Below are 18006 nucleotides of genomic sequence, written 5' to 3'. Positions count from 1 at the left end.
TTGAGTAGAAGACAGAGGACAGCCTATGGAAGTCACTTCTCTCCATCCGATGAGGGACCAGAAGATCAAACTCTGCCCATTGGGCTTGGTGGCTAGAGCCTTTATCCAGTGAGCCATCTGGCCTGTCCAGCTTCTTCTAAGCAACCGAATTTCCTTTAGTTGTTCCCTAGGTGTTCAGATCTAGTGAGATGGCTCAGCATTTCAGGCACAAGCTTCTTCACAGGAAATCTATGCTTGTCATAGTACGCGCATTCTCAGTCTCAAGGAAATCAAAGTGCTTTCAAAGGAACATGTGACTTCAGTGCCTTTCAGTTTGTTCTCCCCCCCCTCCCCGCCCCACCTAGATAGTCAGATTTTCCAGTTCTCCTTTCTGCATAAATACACATCTTTAAGTAAATGTCCCTGTCTACTGCAGTCCATATTCAATAAGCATTCTCCCCCACCGCACTCAGGGCGCATTTATAATGAACACACACACCTGTTGTTATGGTAGCAAAAACGGCTAGAAATTTTTTCCCCCTGTTTCCACTATTTCTTCCCTATTTCCACTCTCAGTCTTCATTAGAAACTCTGTGGCATTCTTGTTTCTATGCATGGGAAGAATAGGGTCAAGGATCAAATTCTTAGACTGATCCGTGCTCCAAAACAAACACGCTAGCATCAAGATCTGCCCTGTCATGACTACAGTGCATTTTCTCCATTCACAAACCGATAGCAAAATGCATCGTTAGCTCTGTACATTGAGCCTGTGTTCTGAGGCGGTGGGAATTCTGTGAGAACTGGTAGTGGCAGCTGAAACAGACCTCGGAATTCCAATTTGTATGCATTAAGCGTCCGTTGAATTTTATAAAGCTACAGCACTGGCTTTGAGACAATAACAGAACACAAGAGTACACGCTGTACAGATCCCTACATCAAACTGAGTACCAGGGATAATTCCAGAACTTGGTTTTCTGTGCCTTTGGATGTGACTCCTGAAAGGTTCTAAATGGAGTCTCTTATCAGGGCAAAATGGACCAATTATATATCACATCACATATATGAAAATCTCACGAATATTCAGGATGGCGTCTTTAGACTGTTGGCTGACATCACCACCAGTTAACTCATTTCATGTGGACTTCAACTTGAGTCAACAAAAACTTCAGGAATATCTATTAAAAATCCCCACTCCACCCCCAAGCTGGGGAGTTCAGGTTATAGCACTCACACTCTTACACAAAAAGACAAACACCTCCATAGAAACAAGCTCGTAAGGGGATAATGATGTGCCCATCTCCGAGGAAGCACAGGGTGTGTATTAGATATCTATTGTGTACCCTTCAATCATGCATAAAAAGAATCTTCCTACCGGAGGACCCTATGCAAAGAGACGATCCTTGGGAAGTTAGATCCACCGAGACCACAGCAGCGGTGCGAGTTCCCCCACATTTGTGCACAGCTCGGCAGAGTAATTGGGGTCTAGGGAAGGGTCAGCCCGGACCAAATGGGCACAACAGGACTAAAGATGATTGGAGTTAACTGCCCTAGTGGTAATAGGGGCTGGAACTACTTTACTTACTTGGAAAATGCAAAGGAAGGGGGAGGAGAGCGCAGTTTACCCAGGCTCCCTCACCCCTTCCTGATAGGACCCACTTGGCAACGGCAGAGACGACAAAAACCAAACGAAAGACTTTCCCAGGGGTGAAGCCCAAAGGTCAGTCCCAAGCTGTGCCGGACAATGGGGACCCAGCCTCCTCTTGTATCTTCCCTAGGGGGATGAAGGAGTCTTAATGAAGCGAGCTCCCCCCACCTCGCACCCCCTTCCCCCCTCCGGCGAAGATTCTAAGACCCAGCGGGTTCCACTCCACCTCCAGCCCCGGGCGGAGGAGGGGCGCCGGGCTGGGACAGGCTGGGATCGGCCACGCCCCTCTCCTGCCGCTGCTGGACCCCGGCCCCCGCCCGCGCTCCTGCGCCCCCGCCCCCGCCCCTGCCCCCGCGCGCCGCGCGTGCCCAGCCCCGAGCGCGTTCCCGCACTCCCGCGCCGCTGGCTGCGAGCGCTCAGATCCTGGCCGCCGCCGCAGCCCTTTCAGGCAGGGGACAGCGTCCGGCCCTAAGCCCCGCGCCTGGTCCGGGCTCGGTTCCCGCGCCCACGCGTGTCTAGCCCCGCAATCGCCTATTCTCTCTCTCTCTCTCTCTCTCTCTCTCTCTCTCTCTCTCTCTCTCTCTCTCTCTCTCTCTCTCTCTCCTCTCTCACATCACATGTCCACCTAGACCCTGGCCAGTCATCGGCGTCCCCTGCCTCAGTGTCCCCACCCTCCGCACCCTAAGTTGCACCCCGGCGGCCGGCGAGGGGTCGCGGACCAGGCTGGAGATGCGAATCCTGCAGCGCTTCCTCGTGTGCATCCAGCTACTGTGCGTGTGTCGCCTGGGTAAGTGAAAGGACCTCCGCGGGGCGGCCGAGCGGGGCTAAGTCCCTGGGACACAGCTGGGGGAGGTTTTCAGGACAGTCGGCAGCACCCTGGAAGTCACCCTGGCCTGGCCTCCTAGATGTCACCCGCGCGGACTGCGCCCCCACCCCCTCAACCGCGAGGCCGCCACCTGCCGGGTCCCCATACTGAGGCTTGCGTGGTCAGGACACCTGGACCCCCGAGTCTGCCGAGTCAGGGTCCTCACTTGCGCGTCCTCTCTTCTCCGCGTTGCAAACTGTGGAAACAGCCTTGTAGACCTATATACGAGGATGAGTCGGTGACTGGAAATACAATCCAGCGGTGGCGAGGGGCTGCGACCGGAACGTTCATTTTTATGCTGCCAGGACTGTGGACCTGAACGGAAAGTACATGTGTCTGTCTTGAATTACACGCACTAGCCTGAAAGATACTGAACTGAACAAGCACCGACCTGACTTCTCGGTGGTTCTAGTACTTTCAGTTTGGTCACGTTCAAGTCCAGGCAGCCATTTACAAAAAAAGTTTCAGTCAAATCCCTAGGAGCATTCTGTCCCAGCTTCCAGAGCTGCTGGTGATGGGCTTACCGGAGACCCAGATTTTCCTCAAAGCCCTCCATACCATGAACGTGTTAGACGACGTTGTGCTCTGCGACCAACTGTTTGAATCACCAGTGTGTGTGTGTGTGTGTGTGTGTGTGTGTGTGTGTGTGTGTTTCTATTTTCTTACTGAAAGCAGCCTTCATGGTGATTAAAGGACTATTTGGAGCCATTAACCTAAAATTTAGGATATATGCCTCGATTTGTGATTTTAACTGTTTAGCTCCCATCAGTCCTATAACCCTACTTTTAACTTTTTAGATTGTTTATAATAAATGATATATTCGGTGTGCATTTCCAGCCAGTGGGTGGTGCTGCTTTTGGGGTCCTGGCCTTTGTAAACAGGAGTCCTTTCTAGTTCTGATGAGAATTGTGTCGCCACTATAGTGATGGCTGCCTGTACTTCACTCGGTTTATTCTGTACCTCACTTCAGTCCCTAAGGCTTGATGAAGGTGTTCAGAACTGGTGTGCTGGATGCCTTGCACACCGCTCACGTGTAAGACAGCAGGACCCCCCTCCCAGTCCCTTGCCTCCGCCTGACTGCAGGCTTGCAGTTGAAAGTGAGTCTGGAAGATCCCCCTGCGTTGGAAGAACTCTTCTAATCCACACCTGTTGAATTTGCATTTCCGCATTCCACTCATAGGCATTTTAGCAACAAAGCCAGGTCCCCTTGATACTTAAACTATTGTTTAAGGAGATCTTGCAGTATTAGGGATGCAAATTACAGTGTTGCTCTGCGCTTCAGCAAAACAGATGCCCAAGACTACATTAAGAATGGTTTTAATTTAGAAAAACAACATCAATTGCCACACCGTTCATCTGTTTGAAGTGTAAGGTTTGGGGGTATTTTGCAGAGTCAGAGTTGTGTGTCATTATTGGCATCTGATCCCAGAGCATGTCATGAGCCCTCCTTGCTCATTAATAGACATTCCCATCCCACCCTTCAGCGTTCTGTGTCTATTGACCAGCTTGCTCTGGACATTTAATCCGAACAGAATCCTGAAACATGCAGCCTTTCATTCCTGGCCTCATTCACTCAGCAGAAGGTTTTCAAGGTTTACCTATGTCAGAGGGAGTATCAGCACTCACTGGTTTTTATAACTGAGCCATTATATGCAAATCACACATCTACAAAGTTGATTTTTATTTTTTTCTCCATAAGGCATTACCTGTAGCCTGCTTAGGATTGTATAGATTTTGGCTTATTGGCCACATGCATTTGAAGACATAGAGCATAAGGGGGAAGAACTGAATGCATTGTTCAAGACAGTTATAGGCTCATGTTGAGGCATCAAATCTAAACCTATCCATAAACTGAAATACGAGTTCGCCCCCCCCTCCGTTTCTTCTTCTCTCCCTCCCTCCCTCCTTTCCTCCCTCCCTCCCTCTCTCTTTCTCTCTCTCTTTTCCTTCCTTCTGTCCTTCTTCCCTTCCTTTTTCTTTTCTTTCTAATGACTATTACTGTGAGAAGACTATGTTTTTATCCCTCGCCATTTAAAGCAGCCTTATGCATTGCTCCAAATAAGCTGATCTGGGGACACTGGTCAAAGGGATGGATATATTGACCTTCCAGTGACATATTGTGGAAAACTGAGGCACATTATCTACAAATGGAAAATTCAGCCTCCCCTTTAATGCCCGTCCATGTATACATCAGTGTTTGGGGATCTTCCATTGTTGGAGCCATCCAGGTACCGACATACCACCATAAAATGTGCTCAGTAAAAGGTTTGAGTACTGACTGAGGGTGTGATGCATGCTGGCAATTCTTAGATAGTTGGACCACCATTCATACCATTATCCAGTAGCAGAAGAATTCACTCAAGTACTCACTGTTTACAGTTAAGAACATCTCTGTGATCAGGGCAGTATCCCTGTCTGAGTCCCACATGTCCTCATGGTTTGAACCAAGCTATTTGACTTTCCCATACGAAGGTTCGTAGGACCGTGAGTCATGGAGGAAACCGAGGGGCTTGAAGAGCCATTAAGGAATCACTTCTTTTCATTCATGAGACCTTAGGGTCTTAGAATTAAGCCAGTCACAGAGCTGCAAGGGCCAACAAATCCTCATGTTTTCACACTCTTGTTAAATAGGTAACAGGTGAGATTCTAAACTTCCTAGTCATGTCTCACTGCTATGGGGGCCACGTTAAAAATGGGTCATACCTAAGGCCCCTGCAACAATTAGGACTGCAGTGGGTTCTGGGTGTGGTACCAGGGGCTCCTTCAGTGTTGACTCTCAGTTTGTCCTCTACAGCAAGTCATGCCATAAGTGTAAAATTTGCTCCCTCCAAATAAAAACTAGTCACCATTCAGGAAATTTATTACTTTTGATTAGCATGATAACACTTTCTTGTACTTGGGATTTCCCACCCTCCTCGCCGCTGCCACCTTCAGAGCTCTCAAGAGAGAAGTTTGCGGGAGAAATTACCTTAGCAATGAATTATTTCTACACTAGAAATGAAGGGTCTCACTTACCATTATACGTATATTGTGAGAATTTTGCTTCTGGGAAACAATTTTCTTCTGGAAGCAAGATCTGTTTCCCCCTCCTCACACTTCAGGGAGGTCTGAGTGAGTCTGTCCTGGGAGTTCAATTTGAGTACCTGTTTGCTAATGTCTGTCTCAGATTGTGTCTGGAAATGGCTCTGTTAGCCAAGACCACAGCACCTAAAGGAAGTAGTTGGTGCTTTAGATCCACTTGCCACCAACTTGAGCGTCCTTCTGGTACCATTCCTGTGAATGTCTACCCATCTTCTCATTTCCTTCTCCTTCTGATATAAATTATGGATGAGACAACATAGATACAGAGAAGTCAAATGACTTTCCTGGCATCACACAGCCTAGTTAGTCTTTGTTTCTTCCAAACCAGACACTTCCTTTTCTGTGGTTTGTTTTTGTCTCTTTTGTTTATTCGTTTTGCTTTAGACCGGGTCTCCTGTAGCAGGCTGGCCCTAAAAACTCTGTGTAGCCAAGGATGGCCTTGAACTCCTGATCGTCCTGCCTCCACATCCTAAGATCTGATGTAGGAGGCATGTGCCACCATGCCTGGATGATGCCTTTTTGTGTTCACTCCGAGGATGTATTTTCCTGTTGAGAATTTACCGACTTGAGTCCCGGGATGGGATGTAGCATTTCACTCCTGTTTGCTTTCCTGCAAATGCCCCTGGTGACTTTCGTTGTACATTTTCATGTTGCATTTATTTCCCTTTTAAAAAATGAAGCATAGTCTGTCATATTTAGGTGACCTCAATGAGATCTTGAATATTGTGGCAATTCCATACTGTCAGTGATGAAGGTAGCCCCACCTGGACTACTGTTTCCCTTCCTTTGCTGTTGTCTGCTGCACATAAAGAACCCAGCAGGGCTGAAGAGGTCTTGATACCTGTGCCCTCCACCCACATGTTCTGATTCAACCCCACACTGAAGACCTTTAAACCTCATTTTTAAGCCATTCGTGATGGTTTATGCCTATAATCCTAGCACTCGAGAGGCTGAGGCTGGAGGTTCCTGTGAGTTCATGACCAACCTGGGCTACATAGTGAGCTTCAGACCAACAGCCTCTTCTACAGAGTAAAATCTGTCTCAAAACAACAAGAGCCAATAAATAAATCAATACCACCCCCCAAGAACCGCATCCTAACTTTTATGATTCTTTGCTAGACTTTTGAGAGTAACTGTCTTTTCCAGCAATCTGTGAATGTGTTAAATGTGTTCTCAAATATTGTAAAATGCTTCCACTCACTCTGTAATGCTAATGGCGAGAGCCAATTTAAGTAAGAAACATATATGCATGTATCTGAAGTCATTAGAATTGTCTGGAGTGCTAATACATGGCTTGTGTAGTGGGAACCAATTTTTATCTATATCTGCAATTCTCCCGATATATGTATTACATGTATTAGGCATAAAAGGGAAATATTTTATGCTGTTGCAATTCCTAAAAAATAATTCAATTTTTAAATTATGCTGCTTAGTACCATGGCCACTAGGCATATGTGGTTGATTCATAGCCTATCAAAGTGAAATCACTCACTTCCTTGGCTCACACTAACGGTAACGACTGAAGTGCATCATAGCCTTGTCATCTACGTGTGTGACTACAATGTAGGCAATTTCAGCGCATTTCCATCACTCAGGAAATCTACTGATTGGGAGATGATGGTGCAGATGACAAAGTGCATACCTTGTAAGTATGAGGACTGGAATTCAGAGCCCACAGTGAAGCCACGTGTGATGGTTTCTGGTTGAAGTTCCAGTGGTGAAGACTGATCAACACCGGTGTGTCTGTGGAGCCTACTGTCCCAACAGTCCCACCTACTAGACAAAGCTCTGGGCCAATGGCAGACTTGGTCTCAAAACTGGGTTGCACCTGAGGAATGACACCTGAGGTTATCCTGTGACATCTGCATATGTGCACGCACATGTGCGTGTGTGTACCTGTGCACACATATAAAGAAAATTCACCAAACATTGTTTTATGACAAAAATAAAAAATTATAGAGAGTAATAATTAAATTTAAAAAGCAATTGTTAAAATTATTTGAACTGCTGATGCATGGTGGTTATTTCTGGACTGTGTTCTGTCAACTTACAAAGATCCTGAAAGACGATGGTGGTTGATGTGTAATGGGTAAAGAAGGGTTAACAGTCTCTTTGCGGCCTTTATATCCATGGCTGGTGATTTATGTGTGAGTGATCTGTCTCTTACTATGTTTTCTAATCTGTTTTTTACCATATACTGTATTTTCTGGCAGGACATCTGCCTTCCCTACTAGACCAGCTCTTCAAGGGCAAAGACTGTATTGTAGTCTTCATTAGCTTCTTAGACCTGGCACCTTGAGGACTTGCCTATTAAGTCCTTAAATGTTCAAGGCCTTAGGGTTAGCTTGTGTTATTGAGATCTGCCATTTTCTGTTGGTCTCTCTTTGCTTCTGTTTCTCAGTCAAGACTTTGGTCAGCATTACCTTGGTCTGTTCACCATTAATGCTTCTTTGGGCACCAGACCCTCGTTTTCAGTGATTTTCTCAGATATATTTCTGAGGCTCACCTAGATCCACATACTCTATTATCTATGCATAAAAAGCAAAGTGTCCATGCTTAATATTGCATGGGCTGTTGCCATGGTAGCCATAAGTGAGCATTTAACTGTTGATGAGTTGATGTGCGTGAACCTGGTTATGTCTCAGAGTTCAGGGTGAATGTACTTCTCTGTGTGTATGCTGTTCATGTGTTAGAGATGAGAGGATGACGGGATGTGGTCAGTTATAAGAAACAAAAGATCTTTTCCATAAAGACTCTGCTTCCCATCAGCCCAAAGCCATGAGATTGGATAAATTTCATCAGAATGACCATGAGAGGTTGGTGGCCCAAGACAGTTCTGAAAATAACACAACAGCCAGAGTGAGGAAGACGGGGGAGTACCGTGGCATCTCACGATACACATTTCTTAGAGTTCTTCTACCATTTGATTAATCATAAAGGTGAAGTACAGGGCATAGTTTATTCTTACACATAGCATGTATGCAGCATTTTTAAAAATGGAACTGAATTCAAATGGATGGGGATTGGGACAGGTGAGATATTGCCAGCTGTGAAGAGGTGAAGAGCAGAAGTTAAGAGATTTGTTCTTTTATTATGGTTGTCTTTCAGATGTTCTTCTCGATATTCTCCTCCCTCCCTTTTTACGTTTTTGATGTTATTTCCTCTTTCATCATTACTTCCTTTGAGCACTGATTTATGTAATCAAGCAAACTTGGCACATTTCCTCCCCACCTTGATGAAGAGTTGGATAGGGATGAAACTGATGGTGTTTGATGCTATTAGTAAACGAATTTTTACTTTGCTAATATAATTTGTAAAGCATAGTGGTTAGCATAATTCTAAAAGGATGGGTTAACAGATGCTTCTGCTGAAAATTCCCATGGTTAAAATAGGTTCAATTGTCTTTTATTTCTTCTGATATTTGCTCACAGATATTAAAGTAAACTCAATTATTCAGGGTCTCAGTTGATGTGAACTTGCTGCTCTGATTCATTAAGTGTGAGTCTTTTCGTGTGTTTGTTCATAAGGCATAAATTTTATAAATTTCTTTGGAAATCTTTCTTCATATTTTTGGAAAGAATAATTTATTTATGATTTGGAAAGAAGGAGGTTGGATTAAAGTATTTATGGGTAACTAGGCTACAGGTAGCTTTTCCCTCATAGAGAATCATTCCATCTGTCTCTCTCTGCCTTCCTCTAAGCATGGGTCTTACTACTAGACCTTTCTCAAACTGACTAACTCAGTATCTTGAATAGGAATACATAGAAAAAAATGACCCTTTTAAAAAGTGACCCTTTAAAGCAGATATCTTGGCTTCTAAATCCTGACCACATCCTTTGAAATGCTGGACAGATATAAATAACCTTCCTGAGGTGCTCTTGGTTTTCAATCACATCATCAGCCGATTAAAACTGATTTCTATAACTATATTGCCATCCACATTCATCTACAAGTTTTCTTGAAGAGGACATGTAAAGGTGTCACTTGTGACAGAGAGTTGTCTAAAGGCAAGAGCTGCTCACAGGAGCCATCGGCATGGCCTTGAGGAACACATAGGCTCTCACCCTCAGGTTTGTTTCTCTGCAAAAGTGATCATAGACCTTGACTGAGGTCATGAGTTTCCAATCCTGGTCACACTTTAGACATTGTGTTATTGTGTGCATCCCCCACAAATTCCATGTTGAACCCCTATCAGGATGCTAGTACTTAGAAATGAGACTTCTAAAGAATAAATAGGTCATGAGGTTCAAGCTGTCATAAAAGAAATTAATGCCTTAGAGGAAAAAAAAGACAAGAGCTGTGTCTTTTCCCATCCCATAAAAACCCAGCAAGAAGCCAACCACTTGAAAGCCACAGAGAACTTCCATCAGAATCAAATCTCTTGACCTCTTGATATTGGACTTTCTAACCTCAAAACCTGTAAGAAACAAATGCCTGTTGTTTTAGCCACTCGGTCTAAAGATTTTGCTGTGGTTCTCGGGGCTAGCCAATGCACACAAATAAGGTCTAGCTAAGCATGGTATAGTGTCTCAGTGCTGTGATCAAGAGTGGGTGTTTTCTTAAAACACTTCAGGTGACTAGAGGACATAGTCAGCGTTTGAAAACCACAGATCTAGGCCAACCTTATGATACTACTAATCTTAGTTCATTTTCCTTCAGGTGGCGACACTGGCAGGCTGTGTGCCTTGCTAAAACAAAGCCAGTTCCATGGGACAAAGGCCTTGGAAAATGGCCCGTCCTTTTTTCCCTTTCTTAAGGTAGCTTCAGTTTCAGAGTAATCCTAGAAGAGGAGCATAGACTACAGTTGCTGACCTCAGAGTCTGCGTGCTTGTCAGACTTCAGGAGGGCAAGAGTCTTGGGGCTGTTCCAAAGATTCAAGTCTATCAGCAGCTGGGAAGACAAATGAACCAGCTTCAGAGATAAGAGTCTCAAGTACCGTTTGTCCAGACCCAAGCATTTATTATCTTTCCATTTTTCCAATGATGCATATTCTTGGTGGTACCTAATGTTGTTTTCTTATGAAAATTTCAGTAGAACTAGTTAGTGTTTTCTACTAGTTAATAAAAGATTTTGCTTAGCCACGGGGCAGGGAACCCTGATTGCTCTTTGGACTGACGAGGGAGGGGGACTTGATTGGGGGAGGGTGGAGGGAAAGGGGAGGCAGCTGGGGGGAAGAGACAGAAATCTTTAATAAATAAATAAATAAAAAGATTTTGTTATATTTACCATCTATTTTATGCTTTCTCAAAGCTAAAAATTTATCAATGTATAAATTATAGATGATAAAATTCATAAAGAAAATATCAATTATTTATTATGTCCTGGCTCTTTGGATTTTACTGTGTTTGAAAAGCCTTAATAACACATACTTAAAAGCTAATGATGGACTTTTCTGGGTTGTCAGCTTACCTCTTCAGTACACTAATGCTCAGTAATGATAACCTAAGCACAAATTGATGCTGTAGATCTTGATTGAGAATCTTCTTTGAGATAAATATTTCTCTAGAGAGGATATATACCTACTGCTTAATTAAAACCTCCCAATATAAAAGTAGCTCCCTAGTATTGAAAACTTTGCAGATGGATTGGGTGGGGATATATGTAGCTTTAACTCATATCTGGAAGACAGCTGTTTTTCGACCATGCAGGGAGGATGGGTAGGAAGATTTGAATGGTCAGTATAGGAGCAAAAGGCATAAGGGCCAGCAAAGACATCCACAGAAGCACAGAGGAGAGTCAGACTGCGGTATTGGGGAATAAGTAGGGTGGACGTATAGTAATAAAAATGCTCAAATAGTAGGGCAGATTGCCATCAGCTGCTTGAACTGATGGAAACTTTGTAACTAACAGAGGATGAATATGAGGTTTTGAGTAGCAAAACTGCTTGAGAAAATCTCTAGTTTTAAAATTTCTAAATTATTTTTTTTACTATAACTGCTGTATTTGTATGAGCATATATAGGGAGATAGATAGATGATAGATGATAGATAGATAGATAGATAGATAGATGATAGATAGATAGATAGATAGATAGATAGATAGATTAGATAGATAGATAGATAGATAGATAGATAGATAGATAGATAGATAGATAGATAGATGTGTGTGAGAGAGATAGCAAGAGTGAGAGAAAGAAGGGCTTTATTTGTATCTGGTTATGCTTGCCTTTGTGGACATGTGTGGAAGCTAGAGGTTGATGTGAGCATGTTTTCTCCAATTACTTTTCCATCTTGTGTTTTGAGACCAGGTTTCTCACTGAACCTAGAGCAGCTTACCATTTTGGTTATACGATCATCAAATCTTAGAGACCCCACCGGCCTCCATCTCTCAGTGCTGGGGTTATATACATACATTCCACACACCTGACTTTTATGTAGATGTTGGGGTTCTAAATATCAGATCCTCATGTTCATGCTGTAGGCACCGTATCTACCCATTTCCCCAGCCCAGGTCTATAGATTATGGGACAACACAGGCATCAGAGGAAGATCAGGGGAACAGAATAATCAGGGCATCAGGCTGTTTCAGTGCTGTTACTGTGGAAATTTGCTGGATGATTCCAAGTGTGTGAGCGTGATAGCACCACACTATCCTCATGCACGACTTTAAATCCTAGCAAGCACTTTCAGATACATCACTTCATGTGATTTTGGTAAAATTGGAGTATTTGATAGGATGTGATCCCATTATGCGAGAACAAGCTATTGGTCATTCTCAAGGGAGTGTCCAACCTGGGAAGGTGAAGATGTAGCAAGGAACTTAAGAGTGTTAGAGAAATAGCCAAGAAGGGAAAGTATAGGCAGCAAACATGTACAGTTCTAAATGGGCTGATGACTTGGAAACAAAGGGAAAGAAAGTGTGGGTGGCAGCGTGAGCTTTCTTATTGATTGAAGAATAAGACTAAGCCTGTTAAAATGAGCCCCAGGCATTGAAGGGAGCCATTCCTCCGAACTGATTGGGGCAGCAAGCAGAGCAAGTGGTGCTGCTTATGGAGAAACTTGATGAAAACAAATGTCTTTTGAAGGATGAAAGGACCTGAGCAGATTGGTAGCATCGGGTTCACCTGCAGCGCCCACCTCGACACGGTTCACTTCATTGTCTTTGGAACGCCCACGTGGTGTGTTTCCTTTTCACAGTGAGCGCACACACTCCTGTAGCTGCAACCAGCAAGCTACGGGTACTGAAGCTTTCTTAATTATCCGTGAGTTCATCTGAACTGAAGTATATCATAGTCATCTCTCATAAACTAGTGTCTCTGGAAATTGCTCACAATGGGGGCTTCCCATTAAAAACATTGTGACAGGAAACAATTGAAGCAATAGTCTTCCATGATTTTGCTTTGAAGTTTATTTTTGAGAGGGAGATAAGAGGAGAAAGGGAGAGGAAGGGAAGGAGGGAGAGGGGGAGGGAGGGAGGGAGGGAGGAAGGGAGAGGAAGAGAGAAAGAGAGAGACAATGAGCACCACACCAGCTCCTTACTGTGTGTATGGGTTTTTATTTGCCATGGTAGTATTTTTGCCAACCACTTTCTTTAAGATTTAGTTTTTTCTTTCTTTATTTCTTTCTATTTATTTATTTATTTATTTATTTATTTATTTATTTGCTTGTGGTTATTTGCTGCTGGGTGATCCAGTCTGACTGGTCCACAAGCTTCTAGGAAGCTTCTTGTTCTTATCTTGCTGAAAGAGTTCTAGGAATATAGATGTGTTATTTGTGTCACCATGTATTAAAATGCCTAGTCTTTTCATAGACCCTGGGAATTCAAGCTCGAGTCTTCATACCTGCACATCAAGGTTGATGTGCTGTGAATTAATGAACAAAAGAACTTTATTACTTCCTATTTGTCTCTTTAAGATAAATTTATGATATACAAAGTAGTAAACCGAGAAATCATGTAGCTTAAGAAAGGAAGAAAGCAGCTACAAAACCAAAATATATGTCTAGTGTTCCATATGTAATGGAAATATAAGCACAATTTTCTGTATGTGAATTAAAATACAGTATATTGTACTATATAGAATTGGATAGCAAGATTAAAGTATATTAAAAATGGTTGACTGTATATAAGATATGTTTGGTTGTGGTCAGTTTTTGTTTGATAACTTCTGTAATAGGAAAGTAGTACATAATATTAATATATACATTGTTAGACTAGTATGTTATAAATTTATAGTTAGACATATATACTCATGCATAAATTAATGAGGATTTATAAATACATTTATATGAATAGGCATAAACATACATGTGTATGTTTCTTGTTGCTAAAAATGGAAATACCTTCTTAAAGTATTAAAACAGTATCTCTTGTGAAAACTATTCAGATTAATTCTAGCACACTTATTGATTTTTTTAAAAGATTTATCTTTTTTAAAAAGATTTATTTCTTTATTATGTATACAACATTCCTTCTATGTTTACCTGCACACCAGAAGGGGACACCAGATCTCATTACAGATGGGTGTGAGCCACCATGTGGTTGCTGGGAAATTGAACTCATGACCTCTGGAAGAGCAGTCAGCGCTCTTAACAACTGAGTCATCTCACCAGCCCCCCCCAAAAGATTTATCTTACTATTTTTATTTATATGTTTGCATGTGTATCTGTGTGAAATTATGCCTCTTACATTGAGGACTATATTCCATGCTTATGGAAACAGGAGGGTAGTGTCCAGTTTCCTAGAGCTAGGTTGAGCAATAGGCAGTTGTGAGCTGCCTGAAGCGGGCCCTCTGAAAGAGCAGCAAGCATTCTCAACTGCTGAACCGTCTCTCCAGCCCTAGCTTTGACATTTCTGAGTCTGACTTTCTTTCTGGACCCAAGAAGAAAGACAAGAAAGATGCCCACTGCTCCCTGTGACCCGAGTCAGTGCCATGCTCTGCACAGGAGCTGGGCCCAGTTGGATAAGTGACACTCTGCTCAGCAGGTGCTTCCAGGAGTTACTGTGCGCTCAGCACTACACCTGGGCTTGAATCGACATTTTCCATCCTTGAGGGGGTAAATCTCGTTACAGATACAAAATACAACCTGATGCAATAAGGTCATCAAAAGGAGAGAAAATAAAAACGTGAAAACACTTTCGAAAAGTCACATGAGTGGGAGCAGCCCTTCTTTCTTCCCTTTGAACAGGACAGTTTGTTATTTCCTTTCATAAACATAAGCCTCTGTGTGTCCTTTTTTTTTTCTGTGGCAGACCGATCTTTATGGATTTGAGACCAGGCTGGTCTACTTAGCAAGCTCCAGGCCAGCCAAGGCTCTATGTAGATCAAGACCTTGCCTCTTAATTTTTTTTTCAGACTGTAGATTGTTTACTTGAATTCTCTGAAATGCATTTAGTTCTCAGTATTCCTCCCATCACACTCAAAATAATCACGTAGCTAGGGAAACATCCAAACAAAGTGAACAAGTTAAAACCCTCTTCGTGTACATTCAGTTCACTATCCCGTGCTAGGGACATGTCACATGGTTTGTCCGATTAGACCTGTTCTATCATGTTGACAGAGGGAGCTGCCATTCGATCACAAAGGCCAACTCTGTGTGCTATAATGTTAATGCGCCAGTCAGGAAGGCTCTAATTTTAGGCTTTTCTAGAAAATTCTGAACGTAGATAGTAATGTCTGCTGAATGGATTTCTTGAAGAGTGAAAACACATTTAATTGGACACGAGTGGCTAGGGCAAGCTGCCCTGAAATCCTATAAGACAGCACAATCTGGACTCCGTCTATCCTACCAGAAAGTGCCCAGAGATGCCTGACTTGACAGTGATCCCAGCTTATTTTCTTGCTAATCTTTCCGCACTTTCTGACTGTTCAGTATTCTTGGCAGAATTAATCAAAACACAAAACGCTTGCATGCTCCTCAGTAGATTCTAGATTTTATACAAACCTCTCTCCCACTGGCAAGATGCCTGTAAGACAGCCTTCTGGTTCAGTTTTCGGAAGGAGCTTGTTGCAACATTTAAAAGTTAAAATCCTGCAGGGCAGTGGTGGTGCATGCCTTTAATACTAGCACTCGGGAGGCAAAGGCAGGTAATCTCTGTGGGTTCAAGGCCAGAATGATCTACAGAATGAGTTCCAGGACAGCTAGAGCTACACAGAGAAACACTGTCTCAAAAAAATCAAACCAACAACAACAGTAACAACAAAAATCTTGCAGCACTTGTAAATTGAAAGGTGGGGGGTCTTTTGCTTTCATAAATTTTGAAATTCAATGGAATTTAGGCTAGTAAAGATGAATAATCAAATAGCCTTTCTATTGTAGTCATTGCTGTTAAGTCATTTTTCCATGAGGCAGATTAGGTCTTCTGCTATCCCAATGTGCCTCTGTGTAGTAAGTGATCACTTATAAATACACGGGGATTGTTGGATTTTGCATGGGAGTCTTTTGGATGAAAGCTCTCAGACTGCTGGAGATCTGCCTGGGTGATTGCACTGCTTGCAAACAATGAATAGAAAACAGGTTATCAAGCAAAGACTGGAACCGTCATTTTGTGAGGAAGTAATTGTGCTTGCCTATTGCCCCCTAAGAGGCTGAACTATGCACTTTCAATAAGAAAATATTAACATGCACATGTAAACTTAGAATTTGTGGGCTAGAGTTGAAATCTCCATTAATTATTCCTCACGGGGTTCTGTATAAACTCAATAACTAGAATTGATATGGTTTTGCACATATTATGTATGTCTTTCTTCATCCACCTGAAAATCCTAGAAATACATAATAATTAACCAAAACACAGAAGGAAAGGTTCTCTGCTGGAAATATATCCAACACCAATCCATAGCCGTGAAAATCGGCACAAATCTGCCTGCTCTGAGCCTAGGAACTGCACACCATCCAGTGAACATCATTGGGCTCTAGACATAAATAATTGTTTTTTTCCAAGACTGACATTAAAGATTTTTTTTAAGTATGTGGCAATGGATGTGGGAATACTTGCCGGGACTTGTGTCCTAAGAGGACTTTGTGCTTTCACAGTATTGTTGCTGTAACTCTAGGAGGGAAATCTTTTGCAATCAGCCTCAGAAGTGAAACATAGTGAGTGAGGTTTGCCAGAGTTTCCAACCACAGAAACCTTTGAGGAAACAGTGGGTAAGATCCTTGTGTTTACGCTAGCCATTACTGGGAAGAACACATAGGTTCTTGCACCTTCTGATGTCCTGTGATGCACTTCTGGGGCATCCAAGGTGCTTTAAAAGCTGAACTCAGATTACTTATCTGGTTTTCCTTCAATCCTCATATGCTGCTCTTTCCCACTGACTCTAGATTTTTGTCATTTAGTGGTGGCTTTTGGCCTCTTGAATCTCTAGTTGTGTCCACTCTGTAACCTTCAACAACACCGCATCCTTAGGTCACTGCGTCCCTCAGGACCCAGCATTCATCATGCCTTCCTGTTGTTTCCACAGTTTTTTCTTGAGGAAACAAATCTCAAGATTTACATCCACTGGGCTATAAGGCCATCTTGCCTATGTAGTAGGCACTCAGTACATTCTGCAGTCCTTATGAGTGAAGTTCCCTCCAAACCATTTGTATTGAAATGGAAAAAACTATTATGATCTAGCTAATGACGGTTCCTCTACATCAACTCATTCGGGGCACTCTTCGGCAGTATAAAAAACTCGGGATCCCAGTTCCAGTGCTGGGAATTAGAATTCATGTCACCCTCAAATTCACTCAATTCCTCCCATTTTTCAAAAGGTAAACTAAAAGTGGGCAATCCAATCACTAATTTTCATTGGTCCAAGTATCTATATAGATTTTGAACCGAATTGGCACACAATCGCAGACAACTTCCTAAGGGCTTTTGCTCTTGGCGTTCAGACTTTTAAGAAAATTAAGCGACTAGAATAGAGCACAATAGTGAATGCACAAGAAGGGAAGAAAGATGTCTGTGGCCAGAAACATGAAAGAAAGAACACTATAAGTTTCTTTATTCTACGCAGCGGTGGGAGAATCTACTTTTTGGCCTGCACAGCGGATACACCATTTCTCTGGGTAAGTTTCCCCTACGTTTCCTGTCAAGCCAGGGTTTTAATGAAACAAAACGATACCGGATCCCTCTCACTAACACTCCTTCATCCCCTCCAACACCCTAGTCAGCGCCAGCCAAGAGCGTTTCTCTCAGCCTCTTTTATCCCCTTTTTACCCAAGAACAAGATCAGATATGTGAGATCCTGTTTGATTCAAGCTTGGAGAAAGTGCGGTGTGTCTCACCCCCATGGGTTACCTGCAGCTGCCAATAGTGGTGTTGTCCGCCCTGTGTCCTGGGTCTATACTTTAAATCCTTCAAGCAATAGGAAAGACTTATAGAGGAAAAATTATTTTCCATGGAAGAGAGGGCTGGGCTGTTGACATTTCCAAGTCTTTAAGAAGTGAGAATAGCCCAGCTGTGCCCAGCTCCGTTTGGAGGCCCTCAGAGACATTTTCAAACCACACACTT

The 18006-nt window shown here is 43.0% G+C and overlaps 1 protein-coding gene across 3 annotated transcripts in view; it reads left to right on the top strand.

Moving 5' to 3' along the window:
- The first annotated feature begins 1992 nt into the window (after positions 1-1992).
- Positions 1993-18006, top strand: part of Ptprz1 (protein tyrosine phosphatase receptor type Z1) — a 179145-nt gene continuing 163131 nt past the window's right edge. For 2 of the 3 annotated variants that reach the window (XM_050145943.1, XM_050145942.1), the window contains exon 1: positions 2037-2411. In XM_050145943.1, coding sequence (XP_050001900.1) covers positions 2354-2411 — 58 coding nt within the window. In that variant the 5' untranslated portion in view covers positions 2037-2353. Of the gene's footprint in view, positions 2412-18006 lie in introns of all 3 variants that reach the window. The other variant, XM_050145941.1, reaches the window with a different exon arrangement.

This window comes from Alexandromys fortis, unplaced genomic scaffold (assembly GCF_014885135.2).
Source record: "Alexandromys fortis isolate MF-2015 unplaced genomic scaffold, M_Fortis_MF-2015_v1.1 scaffold_34, whole genome shotgun sequence".
NCBI classification, from domain to species: Eukaryota; Metazoa; Chordata; class Mammalia; order Rodentia; family Cricetidae; genus Alexandromys; species Alexandromys fortis.
This window is presented reverse-complemented; position numbering and strand designations above follow the sequence as displayed.